Source organism: Pistacia vera, unplaced genomic scaffold (genome assembly GCF_008641045.1).
Source record: "Pistacia vera cultivar Batoury unplaced genomic scaffold, PisVer_v2 Contig1027, whole genome shotgun sequence".
Lineage (NCBI taxonomy): Eukaryota > Viridiplantae > Streptophyta > Magnoliopsida > Sapindales > Anacardiaceae > Pistacia > Pistacia vera.
The window spans coordinates 301,519-327,808 of NW_022195058.1; the positions used below are offsets into that span (position 1 = coordinate 301,519).

Genomic DNA, 26,290 nt, shown 5'->3' on the forward strand with positions numbered 1-26,290 from the left:
TTAACTTAAAAAGTTTCATAATTTTAGTTACTAAATAACAATTGTTTGGTCTCATATATAATTATCAATATTTTTTCCAGTCATATATTCTTCATGGAAAATGATGTTTATTTATTTATTGAACTTTAAATATTTTTATACTTCACAGATATTTTGTGATTTGACCTGCCTTTAATCAGTATTTTAGCTTTTCTAAATTGCCTTTATCTATGTCACTATAATTATATCATTGATATAAAACTCTTTTTTTTTTGTTTTTTTATGTATAACGCAAACTTTGTAACATTTACAAATTAGATATTTTTATAGAATAAAGTTTGTAATATTTTAGATAATAATTCTTTTTTATTATTAAACATATGTTTAAATGTGAGAAAAAAATTAATTTTGGAAAATTTTGAAAATACAAAATGCAGTAAAAGCTCTGCAAAGACAGGCGAGAGAGAGCCCACCGTTTACTGTAGTCTTTTCCGGCCATAAATGGAATCCTTTCTTTTTTCCTTAAATAACTTCATCTCTTTCATTCTCCAATACATCTCTTCTCGCTCTCTCTCTCTCTCTCTCTCTCATATCCATTGGTAGCTTTATCTCTGGTTTTGTGTCACCTGTTAACAAATCCAACACCCAACAACATTAAACAAAGGTAAGATTTTTATAATATATGAGAACTGAAAATCAAATCAAATATCTCTCGCTCTGCCTGACCCAATCCTTTTCTAATTTAAGATCTTGATGTTTTCTTTTCATCTTATTCTTCTTCCTTCTCTTTACTATCTTAGGGTTTGTTTCAGATTCTTTCTGCAAATATGCTCTCCTCCTTTCTGCAATATTTTTTGTTCTCTTTTTCAGAAACCCATTTCTTATTTTGCTCTTTGTTCGTTTTGCATGACAGATTTCTCTACATTTTCTTTGTATAGAAATATTCTTAAACTGCTTTACTTTACTCTCGTTTATGCCATTCCTCGATTGATTCGAGTAATGAATAGTTAGGATTTCCTTTTTTTCCTTTAAATGGGTTATGTATTCTTTGATTTCCTTATATAAATAAGGAAAGAAAAAAACCTATCTTCCTTCTTCTTCTTTTTTTTTTTTTTTTTTGGCTTCTCTTACAGCTATACCCGCTCGGATTTAAATCTTTTTAAGGATTAATTGTTCTAAATTTTTCTGTTTAATGTGTCAAATTCTCTAGATAGCTTGCTCATCTCTTTGCTTTTCGATGTATATGTTTGCAAACACAAAATCTTTAATTTCTCTCTGCAAATTTAGGATCTTCTTTCTCTAAATTTCCATGCACAAAATCTTTGGCTTATACTTTTGGTTGATATTGTTTGAAGGGGCGGTTGATTTTGTTGGGAAAATGACGCGGCAGAAAATTGAGATCAAGAAGATCGTCAATCCATCGGCAAGGCAGGTCACTTTCTCTAAGAGGCGAAGGGGGCTTTTCAAAAAGGCACAGGAACTCTCGACTCTTTGTGATGCTGAAATAGCAGTCATGGTCTTTTCTACAACAGGAAAGCTCTTTGAATACTCAAGCTCCAGGTTCCTCTCTCATCTTATTACTTTAGTATTCCGTACGTCAAGGGTTTTTTTTTTTTTTTTGGGTAATTATGGCAAGGATTCATTAATCCATTGTTATGCTTGTATTTTTTACATTTTTATTTTGATGGTCCATCCAAATCAAATAAACAAGATAATTAATCACATGATTTTATACCTTTATTTCCCCAATTGGATCATGTTTCTCACCCATCCACACATACACATAATATCGAAATTAAAAAGATTTATTGATGGTATTTTCACTTACTCTAGTAACTAGCAAAGTGCAGAGTGAGTCATTATTTTATGGCCTATATAGAATTCCATAGAGTTTTAAATGTGCTTATTGCTACTTAATTTTAAAGCATAATATATGTTACTGCTATTTAGATAGTAGAATTTGGGAGTTCTTTAAAGGTTTTCTTTAGGCTGTTTATTTATCGCCCTCATGTTTTTTATTTTTATATATTCTACAAGTTTTCAAGTTGCAATATACATTTAAATGCTACGGTTGTGTGTATATATATATATTGTCTGATTATCATTTCACGAAAAGGTTTTTGTGTATTTTGTTCGTCTAAATGAAATGCCATGCTTGGAAAACAACCTAGCAACCAAGAATTACATGTTTCTGACAATTTCTTCATAAAATAATATATGAAAATTTGAAATGAGGGTGGTAATTCGCTTAAATATTAATGAAAACTTTTGGTTAGAAAGTAATTAAGCTAATATATACAAATGACTCTTGAGAGAAAACATGATACAGTAAGGATGTATTTGTGTATTTTAGGATAGGAAACTGTGAAATCTGTTGGAGCATTGCAAGAGTAGTAAATTTCTGCAATTTATTAAGTTTAATTTAGAAATTAGAAGCTTGAATTTCTTACAAGATAAAGAAAGAGTTAATTTGCCCTAGTATAATATAAGATTGTTAGTTCATATTGATTAAGATATAAGAAAACATTATCAAAAAACTAATTAACTAAAGTTCATGAAAATAACTATCAATTTTGATTCAAAACAAATATATGTAGAGGTTCTAGGATTATGTAATTAATCACATGGGCATGCAGGATGATACGTCTTAGGGAAAAAAGGTCAATCTCTAAGGAAAAAAGATTTTCTTGATGGACTCATGTTGATATGTTGTTTAATATTATAATAATATTTTGGATATTGCGTAACATTTTGATGTATTTAACATCAAAGCTAATATTATAGAATATACATGCATATAAACCCTAAATTTTGCATTTATTCTTTGTTTTTCTTTTTGTAAGTCATTATCATATTAGAAGTTCCCTTGCCATAATTGAACTCAAGTAATAGCTCTAGAAATCACATTGATTCCTAAGATTGAAAGAATGAAAGTAGGGAGAATCAAATCTGGGAAGAAACCAGTTGCTTATAGATTCACTATAAATAGGTTTGGGTAAATTAGTGTATGTAACTAATTTGATTGGTGGATGAGGATCTTCAAGTACTCTAATAAGAGTTACAACCAAAGTTGGCAAGTTAAATCTTATTTTGCCTTAGGATCTTTAATCCTTATAGGATTTAAATATCCAAATCTTCATAAATTTAGAAACTGCACCTCACTCCATCTTAAATAGTTGGACTTTCACGAAATTCTTTTGGCAACCAACAAAAAGCTCCTTGTCCATAATCTTCACGTTCAGGCCACCAAAGAGTGCTATGGCCGCTTGATGGAGATAATATCTCATCTTTGAAACTTTGAGTGAGACTTCTTGCACTTTAGATTGCCACAATTCACTAGAATCGACAAGATTAAGAAAAAAACGATTGGGATTCGGTTGTTCTAATTAATGATATTCATAATTAGCTAAGAACTAAAAGAGAATGTCTGTTTCACAGAGTATGGTGCTTGGGATTACAAAAGTTTATAGGTGGCCATAATCTCAACCTTCTTCACAAGGATCAGTGAACTGATAAACTATGGAGTGTAACTAATGAAAATAATATCCTATATGTTGTGCGTGAAACAGAATTCAAACCTATCAATCAACACTCACAAACAGAATCACAAGGCTTAAACTACCAAGAACACAATCAAGAACACAAGATTTTACCGTGGTTCGCTTATTCCAATGGAATAAACTACGTCCACGTTGAGCTCCAAGCAAATTGGGACTCACTGCACTATAAGGATCAAAGAATTACAAGTACAACTCAATCACAACCCAAATCTCTCAACTCTTACACTTATACAACAATCACTCAAACCTCCCTGTAATCACAATAAGCTAACCCGAAAAACTGAAAGCCTATACCAGAAACACTACTCTGTAATTTCTGCTAACAAGATTCACAAGAATCTAACCTGATTACAATGTTCAAAGAGTAGAAAATCAGAAGACTAAAACCTGTTGTAAAATGCGTGAAGAAGAAACGAAGCTTCTGTGCGAATTTTCCAGATTTGCTTTTTATACCTTTGACTTAATGAGCAATAATGGCCGTCAGATCTGAATAGAATCAATGTGAGGATTGACACTTAAGCAACACCAAAAACGTCAGCGTTTCACTTAGAACCCGTTGAAGCTTCACCCAACAACCCCACCTTGAAGCTTTAACACACCACCAAGTCAAAAAAAAAAATAACCTTATTAGTGCGGTTTCATCACAGGTTGCTTATCACAGCTCGATTGTTGCAGGTCATTTGACATGCAGTAAGTTCAAGCAGTGCTTGAACTAATCGGAGTCACCACCTTTGTTCCCATGTCGGCGGATTGTCTTCAGTTGGTACCTTTTTCAGGTGATCACTCCTTTCTCACTAGCTCCCCACAAAGTGTACTTGACATCAACATGTTTGTCCGTTCGTGGTACACCGATTCTTGCATAGTGGATTGCACTTTGGCTGTCCGAATAGACAGTAACTGTACCATCCACAGCTCTACCTCTGATAGTAACCCTTGGAGCCAAAGGGCTTCTTTGAATACGTCCGTGACAGCCACATATTCTGCCTCGGTGGTGGACAGTGCAACAATTGCTGAAGCTGGGACTCCGCTCACACAATTCCCCCCAGGTAAACAGTATGCATTAGTTGACTTTCTTGTTCCTTGTCACCTGCAAATCAGAGTCTACAAAACCTACAAATCAAGTGAGTCAAATCTTTTTCCATATTCCAGACCAACATTTATGTACTGTTATATACCTAAGCAACCATTTGAGGGCAACCAATGCTCAAAGCCAGGATTTGACATAAATCGTTAAAGGGAAATTGCAAAGGAGAGGTCTGGTCTAGTGCTCATGCATATCATACAACCCAATTACATTACATAGGGACATTTTCCATTTTAATTAATCTCTGCTTCTGTTTGGGACATTGACTCTTACTTAACATGAAATGTCCAGCCAAGGTACTGTTACTACTTTAGAACCTGTCATGCCAATTTGGTCACCAGTTTTTGCAAATATGAATCTGTGCACCTTTAGTTCATTATCTTTCTGTTTCTATCTGACCATGCCTAAATTCTCTTGCATGTCCTAAATCTTTCATATCAAATTCAGAGTTTAATTTTTTCTTTAACTCTTCTATCCTAGATTTAGACTTGCAAATTAAAAGCATGTCATCAACAACAGTAGCAAATACAAAGGATATCATCATTATAAGCATAATAGAAACAGCTGTCATATTTGCTTCTCTTGAAGCCAACACTAAGAATAAAAGCATCAAAACGTTTATACCACTGCCTAGGGGACTGTTTCAGTCCATATAATGATTTGTGAAGAAGGCTACATGGTTTGGCAGGTTTTATCTACAAAACCATTGGGCTGTCTCATTAAATTTTTTCATCCAATTCCCATGCAAAAGGCGGTTTTGCACTCCAACTGTTCTAATTCCAAGTCCTTATGGCAAAAATGGCTAACATGATCCTAATGGTTTATATATTCACAACGGGGGAGAATATCTCGTTAAAGTCTATCCTCCCGCTGTGTGTAGCCTTTAGCTACCAACCTAGCCTTATATCTAGAGGGTCGAAGAGGTCAACCTTCCTTCAGTTTGAATACCATCTGCACTCCACCAGTTTCTGGTCTTTGGGATTTGGAACCAAAGACCAGGTTCCATTTACCTTAAGGGACAGCATCTCTTCCTCATTGCAGCTTGCATTGTGCTTTGTCTTTAATCTAACTGCTTCTCATAACAGTCTGGTTCTGACCTCTGAACTTGTGCCCCTGCCCCCAGGGCTGTGTAGATCAATCTGCATAGGATTATCTTGATGGGCTTGATTTCTCTCCTATTTCTTCCCTGGCTAGCTGGTACTGGGCAAAGGTCATAAATGGGGTTCAAGCAGGTTCTGTTGCTTTTCCTCATCCAAGTCAGGGTCCAGATCTGGTTCATTTACTTCAGCTTCCTGATGTTCCAATCCAGGTTGAATTTCAGCAGACTCCACCTCAATTTGGACTCCTCAGGCTGGTCCTGGTTCATAGGATTGCTGCTTGTTGATCCTGCATCAGGGTTAGCAATCTTGCAAGGAAATATATTTTCATTAAAAATTACATCCCTCCTAATTATTATTCTAACCCTGGGGTACTTCTATCCCAAAGCCTATACCCTTTTGTTCCCTCTTGATAACCTGGAAGACACACCTAGAGACCTGGGATCTAATTTCCCTTCACTGTTATGGACGTAGGCAGCACATTCAAAGGTCCTCAAGTTGCTAAATTAGGTTTCCTATCACTCCATTTTTCCTCAGGACACTTAAAGCTGATGCACACTAGAGGGACTTCTGTTAATAAGATGGCGATGTGTTTAGGGCTTCTCCCCAAAAGGACTTAGGAAGGCAGGATGTGAAGAAAGGCATCTCACCTTCTCTAAAAGGGTTTCTGTTCATTCGTTCAGCAACCCCCATTCTGTTGAGGAGTTCTCCTAACAGTTCTATGTCTTAGGATGCCATGTTCAGTGCAGAAGGAGTCAAATTCCTGGTTACAGAACCTCAACCATTGTCTGTTCTAAGGGTTTTAATTTTTCTGTCAGTTTGGTTCTCTACAAGGACCTTCCAACTTTTAACCTACCCAAAGCTTCATCCTTAGTCCTAAGCAGAAAACCCCACCTCCCTACTGTAATCATCTACTATAGACAGAAAATAACTACTACCCCCGTGTGTTTGACCCTTTCGGGTCCCCACAGATCAGCTGCAGATATTCTAAGCAGTTGGCAGCCAGGTGAGTCCCCTTTTGAAACTCAACCTGTGTTGCTTGCCCATATGCAGGTCTCACAAAAAATCAAGAGTCTGATAAGGTCCTTACCAATAGGCCCTGCTTATAGAGGATGTCCAGGCCCTTTTGGCTCATATGGCCTAATCTTAAGTGCCATTTTTCAGTAACATTCAGGTTAGTAGAAACCAAAGCAGAATTTAAACAATCAGCATATGGATCCAGACAGAATATACAAGCCATTTCTTTTTTCCTTCAAGCAAACACAGTGATTTTATAAACTCCAGGCAACCATTTTCAGCTTTATAACTACAACCAGATTCATCTAAGATACCTAATGAAATCAAGTTTCTTTTAATTCTGGAATACCTCACTTTAGTCAACTTGACGTTTTACCACTGTTTGTTTTATGTGATGCTGCCTATCCCTTCACCCCTACATGCATTATTATTCCCCATGTAGACAGTTTCTAACCTATTCTCCTCATAGTCCTGAACCAGTCTTTATTGGGACTCATATGAAAAGAGCACCCGAGTCCATACCCAATATCATTTATCTTTTCTGTTTTAGAAACAGTTAAAACTTCAGATTCTTCTAAACGGACTTAGAGGTTGCTAGGTTGCTTTCATATTCCCTTGTTTCTGTTTCTAGCCAGGCATAACGTTCTTTTTCAAATGGCCAGCCTTGTTACAAAGAAACACTTCCTGGTTTCTCCTTTGGCCTTAACGTTTTTTGTTTTCCCTTTTTCTTATTCCTAGGCCCACTATCAGACTGGACATAATTACTTCTGATTAAATCACCCTTTCCTTTAACAAAAAGATTACTACCAGTTCTTCTCTGCACTTTAATCTCTATTCCCTAGCTTTTAATCCAGAACTATTAAGTCTACGCTTGGGACAGTACCAGTATATTGAAGGTCATTTTTTACAACCTGGTAATCTTCAGTCAAAGATTCAAAGAATCATAGCTAAACTCGAGTCTCCGATTCTTGATCTGTCCCCTTCACACCTTGGGTCAGTTTCAAGACCTCATCAATATTCTCATCAATAGTCCTAGAGCTATCCATTTTATATGCAAATAAAAAACCTTTTAAGTAAGCTGATTAGGAGCAGATTGTAATGCATAAAGAGATTCGTTTACCCCATACCGCTGTCGAGTTTCAAAACCGTCTACCTTTCGCAGGACCGCGTCGGAGAGGTTCATGATTACAGATTGTACGCCTCCCCTCCAACTCTGCCTTTTTTTTCAGTTTCTCTCCTGACATTTGGTCACGTCCTTCTCCAGTGCGATGGCTACTTGTTATGAAATAACAACGCCTTCATTTTCTTTTTCCAACTATTGAAATCAATTTTCCCATCAAATTGGGTGATTTCGACTCTTGTAGTAGTCATAGTGACAGATTACTGTTTGGATCTAGAATTGACACAGAAACCCTAATCGTGGTTAAGGTTGAATTCGAACTAATTCACGAAATTGTCGGTATTCTAAGGTTTTCTAAACCCTAGCCACTAATTTGACTGATTATACCGAAACCCCAATTGTGTATAAACCCTAGGTTTCAAGAATCACTCAAATCACAGACCGAATAAACCCTAATCTCGCTCTGATACCACTGTTGTGCGTGAACAGAATTCAAACCTACAATCAACCTCACAAACAGAATCACAAGGCTTAAACTACCAAGAACACAATCAAGAACACAAGATTTACCGTGTTTTCGCTTATTCCAATGGAATAAACTACGTCCACGTTGAGCTCCAAGCAAATTGGGACTCACTGCACTAGGATCAAAGAATTACAAGTCAACTCAATCACAACCCAAATCTCTCAACTCTACACTTATACAACAATCACTCAAACCTCCCTGTAATCACAATAGCTAACCGAAAAACTGAAAGCCTATACCAGAAACACTACTCTGTAATTTCTGCTAACAAGATTCACAAGAATCTACCTTTACAATGTTCAAGTAGAAATCAGAAGACTAAAACCTGTTGAAAATGCGTGAAAGAAGAAGACGAAGCTTCTGTGCGAATTTTCCAGATTTGCTGCTTTTATACCTTTGACTTAATGAGCTAATAGCCGTCAGATCTGAATAGAATCAATGCTGAGGATTGACACTAAGCTAACACCAAAAACGTCAGCGTTTCACTTAGACACCGTTGAAGCTTCACCCAACCCTATAAAAAAAAATAATGAAAAATATGTTTAAAAAAAAAAAAAAAAAAAAGTTATGCATATGTCTAAAATAAATTTAACAACTTATGCTGATCTTCTTTGTTCCTTCCTTTAGCATGGTATAACAGAAAGAGAAGTGGCTGTAAGACTCAGCAAAAATAAATAATTAGGCATATATCTCAAATGAATTCTTAAAAAAAGGAAAAAAAAAAAAAGGAAAAAAAAAAAAAAAGAAAAGAAAAACATTATGAAACACATTCTCTCTTTAACATTTTGCAATCATTTTAGTAGTCTTATACAGGATTTTATTTATATTGCAATTTATAACATTTAAATATGAATATTTATCATATCAAACATTAAATCAATCAAATTATGTATATTGTTTACAAGTCAATAGTATGCGGGTGAAAGATTTATATGGAAGGAAGACGAAGATAACATTTACTTTAGTTTTTGAAATTTTCCACAAATTTGATGAAGATAATACCCTGGAGGTTTTAATTCTAGAAATTTGATGCAACCAACATGGAGATATATAATTATCAAATAAAATCTTGAATTTTATGATCTCTTCTTGTTTTTCTAAAGTTTCATTAGTTTTTCAAGAAAACCTTCTCATTAAATTTATTTTAATATTGTTTTCAGTGATTGTAGTTGACACTTAGGATTCATAGTAAATGCTCATTTGAATGGTAGTTGACACTTAGAGTTCGTAATAAATACCCACAAATGATTTGTGGTGTTTATTAAAAAACGTAATCAACACAAATAAACTCTCAAAATTATAACATGATTCTAAAACTATACCTCAATATCTCACCTTTATCAATTACTCAAATCACAAATTACTGCAAAAAGTCTATCAAAATAGGTCTCCAAATAACTCTCAACCAAAACCTCTCTAAGGCACATGCTTTGCATGCAAGATGTGAAAACGTACATATTATATAGCGTTCTCAGGGTTAGTTAATTGTTTATTTTTCTATCGTTTTTTTTTATAGTAATTGTTTTTCATGTGACAATATTAATAATTGATATAAAAAGAAAATAGAAAAAAACGATAAAAAGAAGGATGAACAATAAAGAGAATCGTTTGTCAATTGTTAGAAATGAGAACTTCTAAGCCAGTACAAGTGGTATAATTAATTTGAGCTAGCTGGTTTCCTTTTTCAAATCCTAGGTTTACTCAAAGATAACAGTTTCAAGTAGACTGAGTCATGAAGAATAATCAAGTAAAGAAAGTGAAAATTGAAATGATTATGGACGAGTTGTATATTAACTAAATTTTATATCAAACAAAAATATTAAAATTTAAGAGAAGATAAACCAGAATTGAAATGTTCAAATTGATCATAAAAAGTTGATAAATAATATGTAAAAAGCTGAAATTAAAAGAAAAAGTATCTAATTGTCTTAATGTTGAAAAAGGGGCAGATTTGCGATTAGGAATGAATATTTAGGGTTATTAATGAGTTTCCAAATTTCAGGGGAGCATATGCCCCCTTAAAATATATTCAAGTCCGCCAGAAGATAGTTTGGTATGCTGACTTAGATAAGAACTTTTCTGGAAGTTAAAAAAGTGACTAGGAAATGTTTAATTCCTTCTTTTGCTGTGTAAGTATGGTTACCTAGAGACCTTTTTTTTTAGAAACTAACACAAAAACACTATAAGTTCTAAAACCTACCAAAAAAGGTCATTTAAAAGACTAATTTTCCTTGATTTTCTTTGCGATCCCGAATTAGATCTTTGTTTGACATTGACATGATATTTTAGTTCAACTTTCTATGTGATTATCGAAATTAAGTGATTTTTGAGGCATAGAAAAGCTAAGACAAAGGCGCATAATTTTGTCTATAATATATAGTTGAATCCAAAATCCCACTCAATCTAGCTGAATGTATGACTCTTAAGTAATAAGATAGTTTTGTCAAGATTGGTTTAAAAAATCATTCTTCAAAAACCTAAAGTCTTCCACCTTATCTTTTATAGTTTGAGTCACCGGGTGTGTTGGCCGCTTACTCTCCAAAAGCCTTGGAGAAACCATGAGAGATTGATATTAGATGGCAAAAATGCTATTTCTGAACTTGGCTATCCATTCTTTTGGAATGCATGAAGAAATTCACTTTAAACTCATCTATCTTTAGCCTTAAGGAGGTTTTATAAAGACCTTATGACTAATACCAGCTCCAATAGAAAACCAAAGTCTTAATTATATTACTCGCAAAAGCTAGCTTAAGGGAGGAGGGNTTTGACATTGACATGATACTTTAGTTCAACTTTCTATGTGATTATCGAAATTATGTGATTTTTGAGGCATAGAAAAGCTAAGACAAAGGCGCATAATTTTGTCTATAATATATAGTTGAATCCAAAATCCCACTCAATCTAGCTGAATGTATGACTCTTAAGTAATAAGATAGTTTTGTCAAGATTGGTTTAAAAAATCATTCTTCAAAAACCTAAAGTCTTCCACCTTATCTTTTATGGTTTGAGTCACCAGGTGTGTTGGCCGCTTACTCTCCAAAAGCCTTGGAGAAACCATGAGAGATTGATCTTAGATGGCAAAAATGCTATTTCTGAACTTGGCTATCCATTCTTTTGGAATGCATGAAGAAATTCACTTTAAACTCATCTATCTTTAGCCTTAAGGAGGTTTTATAAAGACCTTATGACTAATACCAGCTCCAATAGAAAACCAAAGTCTTAATTATATTACTCGCAAAAGCTAGCTTAAGGGAGGAGGGCGTCCAACCACAATAACCCACCAACTCATCACCTTCAAACAAACAAACATACATATATACATAATAACAACCTACTAATTCATCACCTTCAAAAGAGGCTTTCACACAAACGTACATATATACACCATAACAACCCACTAACTCATTGCTTTCAAACAAACGTACTTATATACACTATAACAATTCATTAACTCATCGCCTTCAAACAAATGTGGCTCTAATACCACGCTTTCAAACAAACGTACATATATACACTATAACAATCCACTAACTCATCTCCTTCAAACAAATATCTTTGATATCATGATAAATAAGTTTGGGTAGAACCCACTTCTGAAAACTAACTTAAGGAATGAGGTAGCCCAATCACATATATAGACCATAATAATTTACTAACTAGGCGATACGGAACAAGTTCAACTTCTAACATATTGTTCATCGATTAATTAATTTAATAGAACTATTAAAATATAATTTCACTTTAGACCCCTACGTAAATTATATTGAAGCAGTCATACTTTATTTACATTAACTTATGCCCTCGACTTTGTGACTGAATTTACATAATCTAAGAGTTTTTTTATTTGATTTTAAGCACTCTTAACTTATTTAGATTATATTTTATTTTCATTTCCTTGAGTCACTAAGTTACAATGTGATCATCATGATACATCTATACATATGTTCATGAAAATACAACAATCTGAATTTGACCTTGACCTCTTCTGGATTAAATTGAATAAAATTAAATCATTTCTTAAAGAATTTGTAATTAATTATATTCTAATCAAATTTTTTATTAGGATAATTATGCATAGATTTCTTGACCATAGCTTCATAAGTTAGCCAAACAAGATATTAATAATCTCGGTAAAGACCTTATGGATTCCATATGAAGATATATGTTCTCAATTCTCAAAACATTATTTGATATGAAGGTGTTGATCTTTTTGTGATCTCACTCTGCTTTAACTTAAAAGCGACCAATATTTAGACTCGAATATATTACCTTTCACGATTAAGGGAATTTGAAACTAACTAGCTTGGAGAACATTTATCAAGATGATAAACTTTTGATAGGATAAATATCTCACTAGGTCTTATTCCATACATCCCAAATGCACGAATACACTAATTCAAAATTTCCATTTTGATTACTAAGAGAAGTTATCCCATATGACATACAAATTAGTGTCTTACAATCTTAATGAAGTACTAATTGTAAATAAACTTTGATAAGTTTAAGGATCCCATGATTTATATCTTCCATGTACAAGACATTTTCCATACATATACATCACATAATATATAACTTAGTCTTACGCTCAACTATGAATATTAACTTAATCATAATCTATCATATATTATATGCAATATGTATGAAACAAATTGGCTTCAAATAATTATGTTTTACATCTATTGCTTTAATTATGAGATACCCCCTTTTTAGATGGGTTATTTTTGTAGCAGTGGATTTATGATCTACTATCATTTTTCTTTAATATGCATTTTTTGTAGAAGTACATAGGCCATTGAAGAAGTTTAAGGTTGCTTTAATGACCAGTTTAATTGATAAATCCAAAACAATATTTCTTTGACATTGAGCACTATATATAATTATATGTGTGTGCGGGGTTTTTTTTTTTTTTTTTTTTTTTTTTTTTTTGCCAAAATAAAAAAATTGTAATAAGAGAAAAAAAGCTGTGATAGTTAACAAACTGACAAAAAAAAAAAAAAAAAAAAAAAAAAAAAAAAATTCAAGTTACTACTTACATAAAAGCTTAAGCTAGTATGTAGGAGTTCAACATTATATTTAGACGAAGAAGTTTCCTTACATGAAATTTGGATTATTTATTTTTTATTTATCCAATTGAGATGTGCAGATTTGAACTTGTGATATTTGACAACTCAAACAAATTTAGGAACTATACAAATAAAAACATTTAATATTATGTAGTCCTTCACTAAAATGTGTGACCTTCAAACAATTGAAAATATTTATTTCACTAAAATACACTCTTGACTCTCTCCAGACTTTTTTATTTTTTAATCGAAGTCTGAATATGACTTAAGTCATTCAAATGATTGAAGGTGTTTCTTTTTGACTTGATAGCAAACTTTTAGATAAATTAATGGATTGAAAAACTAATATTTTTTTACTTCTCATTTAGTGAAAAAAAGTCTTTATCTGTTTTCATAAAACTGTTTGAAACTAACATAATTAAATCCATACCCATTAAAAGAAACGCTTTTATCTGTGCAACGACACTAACATTGTTTAAGATTTAAATATTACTCGTTCTTTATCACATTGAATTACAATCAATTGCAAATTAGCTATTTGACACATTTAATCATTTTTATTTTATTTTTGGTTAAAAATATTAATTCAAAAGATTTAAAAATGTTGATTTTGTGTATTGTTTTGTTAACTTATATACTGGCTCATATATTTTTTAAGTACTAAGAACATTGTTTAGAAAAGGCTACATTAAACATCAAATGAGTATGTATATATTTAAATGTTAATTGTAAGATCTGTTTTCTTCCCAAAAACAAACAACTTATTACTTAAAATTTGACCATAAAAAATTTAAAAACAAACATATCATTAAAAATTAGTCATTTAGATGTGTTAAGATTTTAAACAAAATTAGTTCTAATCATATTTTATATTAAAAAAAAAAAGACATAATTTTATTCATCGTCTAATGATCTTCATCTTTTTTGTTCAAACGTAATATACATAATTTTGGATTTTAGCCAAACACTATAATAATATAATCAAGTGTGAAAATAGCTTATGACTATAATTACACAAGTAATTTTAGTTATGAATACAATTCATACTTAATGATACGATATGAGTGTTGTAAAATTGATACCCTAAGATACTGATTTGTTGTCAAATTACACAGTGGAAAAACAAGCCAAAAGATCAAGCCCTTTGTGACTTGACAAAACAACACACAGAAGTAATAAGAAATTAACATAAAATAAAGAAGAGTCAAGATATAAGTGGTCCACCCTAAATCTAGCTACATCCATGGTGCTACTACAATAGAGTTTCTTCACTATATATCAATGGAGTACAATAAGATGAGAATACAAGTTATTCTCTAATCTCTCTCTCACTCAACACAGATCCGCCCTTGGCTCACACACTCAACCCTATAGAGATTTACAATCACAAACCCTTATGTAGAAAACCTTCCACACAACCGTAGTGACAATCCTTAATCTCTATGGAGATTGTAACCACTCACTCACTAGAGGAATACTAACTCTCTTAAAGACTCTCTCTTTGGTGTTTAATGCTCTAATATGCTTATTCTAGGATTTAGACTCTTTTTGTAGTTGAAGATTATTTGGAGAAGTAGTATTACTTGTATTAATTGTATCCTTCCTTTACAAGGACTTTCCAAAATGATTCAAACTAATTAGGAACTTTTCTTTAGGAGATACAAACCCATGAGGATTCTTCCTAAGCAATCATTCTCCAAAACTAGGAAGTAATTCCTCCAAAGTAGGCAAATATCACAATTGCCAAATCCTCATTAGCTACAGCGAACTATGGCTCACTACGACATACTTGGCTTTCGTTACGGTGAACGAACTTGACAGTGAAAAACCTGCTACAACGAACTTGTAGAAAATTGGATTCACTACAGAAAAATAGGATTCGTTATAGCAAATCTACTACTGTACCAAATTCTTGTTTTTCCCTTACACCAAGTTGTTAGCCACAATTCCCATATGAACTTATCATCCTAGAAACACTATAATGAGCCACCAAACATTACAATGACTACCTTAATATAATGAATGAAAATCTATTTTGAAATAGTTGGAACAAGAAATCTAGTAATTCTTAATGATTTAATATACAAGATTGTATTATATCAGTAGTGCAAGGGCTAAAACTAAATATTTACGCTCTAAAGAACACTTTAACAAAGTTAAACTGACATGTCAAACTTACTTTCAATTGAAACCGACCTGTCAAGCCAATTCATATATTCATGCAACTCATGTGAGCTTATGTTAACTAGTTTAGATTATAAAAAGTACAGAGGTGTAGTAGATAGACTACTAAGTACTAAGTTGTACTGACCACAATAATAGTCTCTCTTATCAAGATTAACCCTAGAGTGATATTGATATGCAAAGAGGAATGAGTTCGTCTCTTAAAGGCATGAAAGAAAGGCTAAGAGAGGTTTCATTAACAAATTAGCCACTTGATTCTCCGTAGCCTAATACCCCAGTTCAAAATCTCAACATGTTTAATATTAAAATAAAACATTATATTTCCAACAGGAGAACTAGCTTCAATGTTCTATCCAAACAAGCTTTATGGCTATATTTTTTTTAGTAACCTAAAATAAAGAGCTCTATTATGATTTTGCTGATGACTTGGCAATCACTTTTAGTTTCGTTGAGCTCCACTTTATCAAATTATCACTGAGGTATATGCAATAACATGATGCTAATCTTTTATCAAAAACATTGTGGGCTCAATTAGCATGCTATTACCTTTCAAGTTCCAACATCAAATTAGTTGCAAATTTAAAAATTAAGCCATGTTTATATTAGCCTTCAAATATCTTAATGCCCTTTTAAAAGCTTGTCAACAAACTGCTATAGGGCCTTACAAATTCTTAATTATTCACAAAAAATGAAATGTTAGGTCTTTTTATAGCTAAGTATCGCAAAGCTCCTGTGGAGCTTTTATAAACAGAGGACTAATAAAAAAATGTTTCATTATGCATTGAGAGTTTGACATTTTAGTATTTGCCATGTTAGTTTTGTGCAGCAAGTCAGTAATGTACTTATGTTAGGATAAAGTTAGGTAACAGATAACCTTTGAGTTTCAAAACCATGTAAATTAATGACCCCAATACTTTGAGAGAATTTTGTGTTAAAATTTAAAAAAAGATGTAAAACATGTCATCAGTATAGACTACTAAGTATACATGTACTACTTTTGCATCGGATATTAAGAGTTTGTTATCATATATGAAATTCTGAATTCCTCACTACAACAAAACATACTTTAGTTTATCAAGTCGGGAGCTTGCTTCAAACCATGTAAGTGTTTGTGAAGTCTTTTAGCTATGGTTTACAAAGACTTTTCAAAGTTCTAGTAGGGCATAAAGAACCTAACCTTTTCCAATTCGGATGCAATGTTTGCTCATTCTATCCCTACAAGGAAACTCTAACCGGCCTAATCCTTCTTGAATTATGTCCTCTTACACAAACAAGTTGTTGCCTATTTCAACCGAAAGTTCACTGACTTGAAAAAAAATTTTAAGTTTGGCAGATTCAGGTTTCGTCTTCTTGCTCAGCTTTACCGCCCAACATTCAAACTGAACTCCATAATAGAATTTTGTCACTTAACAACCCTTATGTTGAGCTAACTTTCACACCTACCATTGCTATTGAAAAGTATTACATACACTCTAGCATTGTCTACCCTCTAGTACTGAAATCGTACTTGATAGGGTATGTTTAATACATTCTAATAATCTTGGATCCACTTGATGCTAGTAGCTATGAAGAAAGAAAAACAAGCTCAATAGACTCAATTTGACAGATCAAACTCAACATAGCCTTCATAACTAGTATTTTATGTGATAAATAAGATATTAAGATCAAAATTAAATAATAAGATACTAAATAATATAAATATATTATAATAATAAAATATTAGGAGTAAGATACGTCAATGACTTCTAGTATTCGTATGGGAGATTTCATTAATCATTACCTTTATAGCACAAAACCCAATTGATTGATTTGCCAGTGTTAAACCAAACTTTATAACCAATTGGGGTTCATGAATGCCAATACTTAACATCATGATTAGTGTTATCAATTATTTGAATGCATCTATTACTTCTTATCATATAAAAATAATATTATGGCATGCATGACTTTTTACTATTTCTTGATAGGATATCAATATATATATATATATATATATTTTTTGTCTAATTACATCATATCAATTTACAAAATACGTAAATAAAAGTATCTCAATAAACTAATAATCCCAAGTGCTTATAATCCTAATTATCAAGCCTTAGCTTAACTGTATGGGATTCAATTGGGTTGTTACATCTTTGTTGAGTAAGGGAGAGATTAGAGAACAAGTAAGAATTCTCATTTGATGTTACTCCATTGATTTGTAGCAATGAAATTCCACCGTAGTGGCACCATGATATCCAAATATCAACTAAAATCCTATCAATTATAATTATACCAATGGGAAATCATAGAAATATTTAAACCTAAATCTGTCATAGTGAAATTTAAAACTACTGTTATTCTTTGATATTGCTTTCCAAAGACCTGTTATACAAATGTTATCTTTTAAGATTATGTAGTTCAACAAGTGACAATGCTATCTGTTTCTTTTGAGATGAAGTATGAAGCAGATAATAGAAAGGTATAACAATGTACAATCTCAGCGCCTCTACAAAATAGGTCATCCATCTCTCGAATTGCAGGTACAATGTAATATTCATAGATTTATTCTATATATTATGTAATGACTTTGAGTAGCATGTTATCATTATCAAACAAGAATGATTGATGACTTGTTTCTGAAAAGACCTAACGTTGCATTCAATCAATTTCTGTCAACTTGGTTATAACAACTGTTACTTATATTAGTTTATGAAAAGATAAAGTTCAAGTAGGTGAGAGTTATCACATGGTAAAAAGGAAAAAAAGATATATATCCACAGTATATTGGTTGGGTTGGCTATCAACGTGTGAAGGAGAATGTTCTCATATATCGTTAATCCTAGACCATAAATTTTAAACCTCATCAAAACTTAGGAAGTGTACATTAGAAAAACTTGAAATAGACTGATCATTGAAAAGCATGGAAAATGGTTTCTACAAGCAGAAAGAAAAGTTAAAAAGATTTAAAAGTCCCCAAAGGAACTGTGTATTACAGAAATCTTTAGTTTTAAAGATTCTTTTTCTTTTCGTTTATGTTATAAATAAGAAGTGTAAACCTGGAATATAATATAAAGGAAAATTATATTTTTGAAAATAACTATATCTAGTTTACTGTTTTTCTTACTATATCTAAAAGTACTAAGTATGAAAAGTTGAGCATATAAGATAGTTACGAAAACTTAGATTTAAGGCTGTTTCTTTTTGTAGAAAACTAATAGTAGAAATCGTGGAAGTAAGATAAGTTGATATTAATTCAAACTTCATTTACCTTTAGTTTGCTTAATTGAAAGCATAATTCATTTCAGGTTTTTAGGATGTTTTGCTTTTCATAAGAGAAGGTTGGAACTTGGAACTGCTGGGAGATGTCCTTTTAGCTCTCTTTAGATTATATACCTAGAAACAGATTATCTATTTTTTTTTTTTCTAAGACACGAAGTTCTTTTTTTTTTTTTTTTTCATATTTCACTTTCTTTTGATTTGGGGGAATGAAAGATTGTTTTCACACAGTATTTCTTACTATATTATAAAGATTTATTGCCCATCGATCTTTGAATCTCTTTTTTCACCCACTTTATGAGTATTTAGCTCATTGATTTATCTTTTATATATTGTTTAACATTTATTTATTGTTATATTTAAATATTAATGTTGAAGTCTTAAATTGTAGTATATTTTTTTATTTTTTTATTTTTTTATTTTTTTATTTTTTGGGGTAAGTAAGCTTTCATTAGAAAAGAGAAAAAGAATGTATAAAAGGCCTATAAAAAGTGGCCAGCTTACCTCAAGACAAGTCCTTGGGTTAGGACCTAAAAAAATGGCCTATACAAGACTAGGTATTAACACAAAAATCATTTCCTACCTCGAGACATGCCTCGGGTTAGGAAAAAAATCAAGAAAGCCAGAAGACAATGCCCAAAAAGGCCAAAAAAACCAAAAAACCAGCTCTCCTCTAATCGAAAATGGCAAAGACTCCATCTGTAGTGACAATAGCCCAAGGCACTGAGCAAAATAATTTTTAATTATATATATATGTATATTTTTTTTGTATACCTTGGGTTGGAGTAACATTCAAAAAATCATAAATGACTGAAAAGTGGGCAAAGAACTCAAAAAAAACCACCTGATACGCCACTGTTGTAGACGCACACAAACTGGCACGTCCAGCACTACGTGTGCGTGCTCGTGCTTGCACCATATAAAAGATAGTTGCCTCAAGGCCTGCCTTCCACTATTCCCCACAGGATGAAAACCTCCCCCAGGGCTTGCCTTGACCAACCCAACTCTTTAGATAAAAAAAAAAAAAAAATAAAAAAAAATAAAACACCCCTACTCTCATTGCCACCCTGTGCTCGACAAAAAGCCTCAATAACAACATTGTCCTAGAACCCCACCACCACCAATACCACAAAACCCAAAGTGATCACCCATAAAAAATAGGCATCGGTAACCCCCAAATTTGTGCAAGGCTTCTATTTCCTATGGTCTTCTTTATCTTCCTTGGCGCCATGGTCTATCCCTTACCACTAACCTAATGATATTGTGGATGGTTAGCACATCTTTACACTCACCTCCAAATACCCTATTGTTTCTCTCCCTCCAAATCTAATAGATAGTGACATTAAAACACAACTTCACCAAAAAATACTTGAGCTTTTTTCTCTTCCAATTTAAGGATAAGCCATGAATATAAGCATTCCATGACATTGTCTTGTAGCCCATAGAGCTAATGGCAAGGATCCGGCTCTAAATAGTCTTAGAGAAAGGGCAAGAGAAAAAGAGATGATCCAAGGTTTCTTGGACCGAATTACAAAAACAAGAGTTTGCGAAATGCCATATCTCTCAAGCTTATCCTTTGTGTTGAGCTTCCCTTTGATAGCCATCCAAAGAATCATAGCATGTCTTGGAATGGATTTCGGGAACCACACAAGATGAGACCAATCAACCTTAGATTTCCTCATCCTTATTTCGGTTCATGCCAAACTAATAGAGAAACCCTTAGTGATAGACGGGATCCAAACAATTCTATCCTCCCTAGTGGTGGGATTGAAATTAACCAACCTTTTCATTTCCAAAAACGCACAAGAGTTTGCTATTGTCCATTTTCACTCACCTTGATCGCAAATCTTATTAACTCGAGCATCATTAGATAAACCAGATTCGTAAATAATCTGAGGATGATATTTGAGGGCAAGCGGGTCAAGATTGTGTATCATGCCAAAGCCGAATATCTCTCACATCACCAACCTCACTTGATTCTCAACCTAGCCTCACCTCTAAGCTTAAGAACGTTCTTCTAAGTCAAAGAGCAATCATGAGAATGAGAATTTTCCAAATACTTTTGTTCTTAAAAAGATAAGTTTTGATCCAAGAGACTCAACCCGATGAGGGATTAATTTGGGCAATGTTCCCAATGTGTCTCATCATCGCCGTCTTGTTCCATTCCTTATTTCTCATAATGCCTAGACCCGCTTCTTCCTTAGGAACACATACATCTTTCCAAGCAATCTTTGCTTTAGTTTTCTTCAAATCCGACTCGGACCATAAGAAAGCCTTAAGGGAGGCCTCAATTTCCTTATGCACTCTCAAGGGAATGATGAAAATTTAGGACCAAAAAACTTGGATGCTCCACAAAATAGCTTTGATGAGAATGACTCGTCCCGCATAAGACAAAAACTTCCTTCTCTAAGAATTAATACTTGCAAGAATTTTGTTAATAAGAACTTTGTAATTAACATATTTATTTGTAATAAGAGGGATGCCCAAATATCGGATTGGGAGATTTCCTTCTCTAAAGTTGATAACTTGCAAAATATTATATTTTTCCTCCTTTGAGACACCGGAACAAAACAAGTTGCTCTTACTAGTGTTAGCCTCCAACCCCAACCATACCTTGAAAGTTCCCAAAGCTTGCTTAATTAACCTAATAGATAATATGTCCCCATTACAAAAAATCATGAGATCATCCGCAAAGCAAAGATGTGTAATGTTTTTGGCACTACACCTTGGTTGGAATTTGAACCTGGGGTCCGTAGCCAGTTTCCCAAGGATCTGAGAGAGAACATCCATAACCATCACAGAAAGATATGGGGAGATTGAGTCCCTTTGCCTCAACCCTCTAGAACTACCAAAAAAACCTCCCAACTCCACATTAATGGCAATAGAAAACATAGATGTTTTAATACAAACCTCAATCTAATGGACAACTTTAGGAGGGAAACTATACCTCTTAAGGATTTCGATGATGAAGTCCCAATTCACCGAGTCGTAAGCTTTCATCAAATTAACTTTCATTGCACATTTCTTACTCTTGGCCGATTTCCTCCCATAGTGATGCACAAACTCTTGTTAAAGAAGAATGTTATCCCTAATCTTCCTACCTTTAACAAAAGTGGCTTGGGCTCGATCAATAAAGCCTGGGAGGGCATTATTGATTCTATGTGCAATAATCTTCAAGATACATTTATAAATTGTGTTGCAATAAGAAATTGGTCTAAAGTCATGACAAGTGGATGGTTTCTTACATTTCGGCGCGAGGGCTATAATTGTACAATTAATTTCCTTTAGGATTTTCCTGGATCTAAAATTTTTTTGGATAGCCTCCATAACATCTGCTCCCACTATGCTCCAAGCTCGTTTAAAAAAATAGGCACCATATCCATCAGGGCCGACCGCTTTATCATTACCAAGCTCAAAAAAAGTTCTTTTAATCTCTTCCCTGGTCACCTTGGCCTCCATGAACATCTTCTCTTCATCCCTTATGCAGGGAGTTATAAGCTAGTCAAGGCCTTCAAAATTTCTTTTAGGCTCCTCCAAAAAAAGATTTTGGTAGAACGCCACAAACTCCTCCTTGATTCTAGCATTGTCTCGAGTCACCTCACCATTCTCAAGAACAAAAGAGGAAATCTTATTCCTATTTCTTTTCCCATTGATGGTTTTGAAAAAGAAAGCCGTGTTTTGGTCTCCTTCCCTGAGCCAATTAACCCTCGCCTTTTGTGTAGTAAGAGTCTTCCGCCAAACTCAATCTTTTGAATTTAAGTGTTTTACCATTCTCTTCCTTAATAAGGTTTCTATTGAAAGGATCGACAACCAATTTGTTTTGAACTTCCAAGAGCAATTCCTTAGCCTCTTTAACTCTATCCGAGATACACCAATATTCTTTATGATTAAGTAATCTAAGTTCTCCTTTAAGCTTCTTGAGTTTAGTCATTAGCCGGTACATGTGGCTACCATCCACATTTTCTCTCTAAACCGACTCTACAATTTCCAAGAACCTAGTGTCATGGGCCCAAAAGTTGAAGAACTTAAAAGGGGATTTCCTAACCTCTCTCCACAATCAACCATGGCCGGACTATGGTCGGAAACACAATTGTTCATTGACAAGAACTCTATCAAGCTTGCACACCATTGTTATACTTTCCTTACTCTGACTACTCCAAGTAAAGAAACACCTCATATTCCTCAAGTCATCAAGATTAGCATCTAAGCTCATCCTATTCATATCTAAGCACTCCGACTTCCATTTGTTAGCTCCACCACTCTTTTCACTAGGCTTGCTAATTGCATTAAAGTTACCTAGTACAACCCACGGGCATTGACAAAGTCTTCCACCCCAAAGAACTAACTCCTCTGTTCTGCGAAAGTATGCAACTCATACACCATGGAGCACACAAACTATCTTTTATAATGAATGAGGTGGTTTCTTAACACTGTATTGGAACCAAAGTATTCTGAGTCTTATATACCTTCAGCTTTCAATTATGTTAGGTGTCATCCGTTCTGTTTAGTGTGAAATCTTATTAAAAGGCTTAACATAAGTGAGTTTGTATATGGCATGGGGTTGATGCAGATTTGAATTAGAAGACTTAATACTATTGAGTTTGTATATGGTAAATAGGATTTGTGCAGATTCTTATTAGAAGGTTTAATACCAGTGAATTTGTATATGGTATACGGGGTTGGTGTAGGTTCTTATTAGAAGACTTGATATTGGTGAGCATGTATATGGTATATGGAGTTAGTATGAATCATTTGTTAATTGTTATGGTTTATCCATCATATGTTATCTCTATTGAACTTGAACGACTTAAATATGAATGTTTAAGTTTTTAGATAATATATAATTTAAGCTTTTAGATAAACTTATTTTCTTTACACAAAAAATGAAAGAAGAAAAGTTGCTAGAAAGGTGAATAACTTAATATTAAACATTCACTGTTTGCATAGCTTGAAAGCAGCACCTACGCCATGTTGAGTATGGAAATAGCAGAGAAGACTCATGAACTGAGGTAATTAAAAAGGCACAGCTAGATATTGGTTTGTTGCCTAAATGCAATATATATATATATATTTTTTTTTACTTGCGGATTAAAGCTAAACGTCTAGTTGCTGGTTTTGATTATGGGGTTTGAAGTGAATGATTCAATGCTCGCCTTTAATCCGCACGAAAAAAATTCAGAATGTCCGAATTAGAGAATGACTATTTTTATATTAGCCGTAATACTAAGACATGATCCTACCATAACAGGCAGATGAAAGGAGAAGATCTTCAAGGATTAGATATTGAACAACTAAAGCAGCTGGAGAACTCACTTCAAGGAGGTTTAAGCCGCGTTCTAGAAATAAAAGTCTGATCTTCTTTTTCTTCTTCTACTTGATTTTGCTTAAGTTCTGAGGCTTATTTTGTAATTTTCATGTTTTATTGACATATGGCACATATATATTGTGTTAATTTCAGGGTGACAGGATTGTTAAAGAAATTGAAGCTCTCAGGAGAAAGGTAAGATGTAACTCTTAGTTGTTCTAGGGTTCATGTAATTAGTTTCATATATACACAGGCCTTAATTTGTTTGTTTATTTCATTAGAATGAGTACTAAAAGAGAGACGTCTGGGATTGGATTTCTTTTATTTAGTACAAATAGATTTTCTTTTGTTTTGATTGTTCCCCACACCCATGCTTTTGTTTGTTAGGTTTATGTTTTAGAATTTAGGGTTTATAATTTTGGAAACAGGAAACAGATGAAGACAGAATTAGTGACACTTTAATCTGAGAAAATTTAAGGAAACATGCACCCGTATTTCATAGATTATATCCGCAGACTCACATTGATAGAGGTAAAGCCGTTAAGAGTTTTGATCATTGTTTTATCAGCCTAGCAAGAGATAAACAGCAAGCTAGCATAAATTCTTAGGCCAAGTACTCGGCACAATCTTATCATATATATGTTTAATTAATGTTATTGAATAAATATATGCAGGGAGCTGAACTGATGCAGGAGAACTTGAACTTGAAAAAGCGAGTGAGAGATTCTAAATTCCTTGTACTTTTTGCTTCCTATTTTCTAATTAGTTCACAGTGACTGTTTCTTCTGTCTTTAAGATACATATTGAACTGTTATTATTTTAATTGTTTTTTGACATGCAGACAGAGAATAATCATTTACGAGGCAATACCTGCAATGAGAGTTCTGATACTTCCTTAAAGTTGGGGTTAGTTTGTTAAATTTCATTTCCATGCATACTGCTAAAATTAATGATCACACCACAAGACAAATTGCTTCATTCCCACGCAACAAATGCGCCGAAATTTTATGAACCCACGTTGCCATCCTAGCCCAAAGATGCAGCACAAACCTCTTAGTACTTTTCACGTTACGCCTGTCATAACCATTCTACACTGACATGCATAGTCAGTCTTTGTACACTTTCAACCCAAAAACGATGCAAACAGCATCGTAATATAAGTGCTTCTGTTTTCGCTTAGCTTCCTGCTTGATATAAGGCAAATATATTCATTTAATTTCATCTTTTGTTCGAATGTCTTGCAGGTTGCCCTTTCCTCACTAGATGTGGAAGCAAATGAAGAATACTGAGAATAAATGGCCATTTATTCTAAACGGAGGATCTGCCGATGCCTTAGTATCTATAGCCGAAAACAAGTTTGCCTTTGTTTTTGAATTTATGTACTAAACTCAGTTAATTTCTGCCGGTTTTGTTATTATTAGTATCTAAACTGACAATCGCTAGGTAATCCAACTTCAGTATTATTAGATTTAAATATTAATGTTTGAAAATTCACCTAATAGCTTAAGCTTTCGGGTTAAGCATTATATAATTTTCTGAACTTCATGTCCAAAAGCCTATAAATAAATGACTCCTGTGGTGTGTGCAGCAATGTTTTAAAATCCGGTCCGACTTGGTTGGTTGAACTGGGACTTGGGGCCTTCACTGGGTCGGGTTACCAAATTTCTTATTCACCGAAAACCTTAGAAATTGGGATGATGATCGATGAACAATTGAAGGTTGGGATGTTGGGGTTTTTGAAGAGGAAGGGTCGATGAGTGCAATGGTAGTGATAGAGGTGATTTCCGGTGAGTGAATCGATCGAAAATCGAAAAAAACCTGTGGTGGGAACATTTGACTTTTATTGGTGATTTGCGAGGTGAAAAGGGGTGGGGTGAGATGGGTTTTGGTCAGGAGGTTAAGAGAAGTATTTTCGTGGTGATGGGGAGGGTTGTTTACACTAGCGGTGGTGAGAGTTTGATTTTGGCTAAATCTTGGATAGATTTTCTGGGGAATGGCTCAGGGGATGATTGAGATTGCATTTGTGTGTCGTCATTGTCAACCAGTTGATTGTCAATTTGTATTTGGGGTGTGTTTACTAAATTTTAAATCTGTAGG

At 33.5% G+C, this 26,290-nt stretch overlaps 1 protein-coding gene across 1 annotated transcript; it reads left to right on the forward strand.

Annotated features, from left to right (window-relative positions):
* The first annotated feature begins 554 nt into the window (after positions 1 to 554).
* LOC116123217 (MADS-box protein SVP-like) lies at positions 555 to 25,688 on the forward strand. The gene is made up of 9 exons (XM_031409018.1): positions 555 to 643; positions 1,335 to 1,539; positions 18,071 to 18,152; positions 23,836 to 23,897; positions 24,137 to 24,236; positions 24,347 to 24,388; positions 24,868 to 24,909; positions 25,035 to 25,099; positions 25,438 to 25,688. Exons 2-9 carry the CDS (start codon positions 1,358 to 1,360, stop codon positions 25,454 to 25,456), a joined length of 594 nt encoding a protein of 197 aa, XP_031264878.1. The 5' UTR covers positions 555 to 643; positions 1,335 to 1,357; the 3' UTR covers positions 25,457 to 25,688.
* The last annotated feature ends 602 nt before the right edge of the window (positions 25,689 to 26,290 follow it).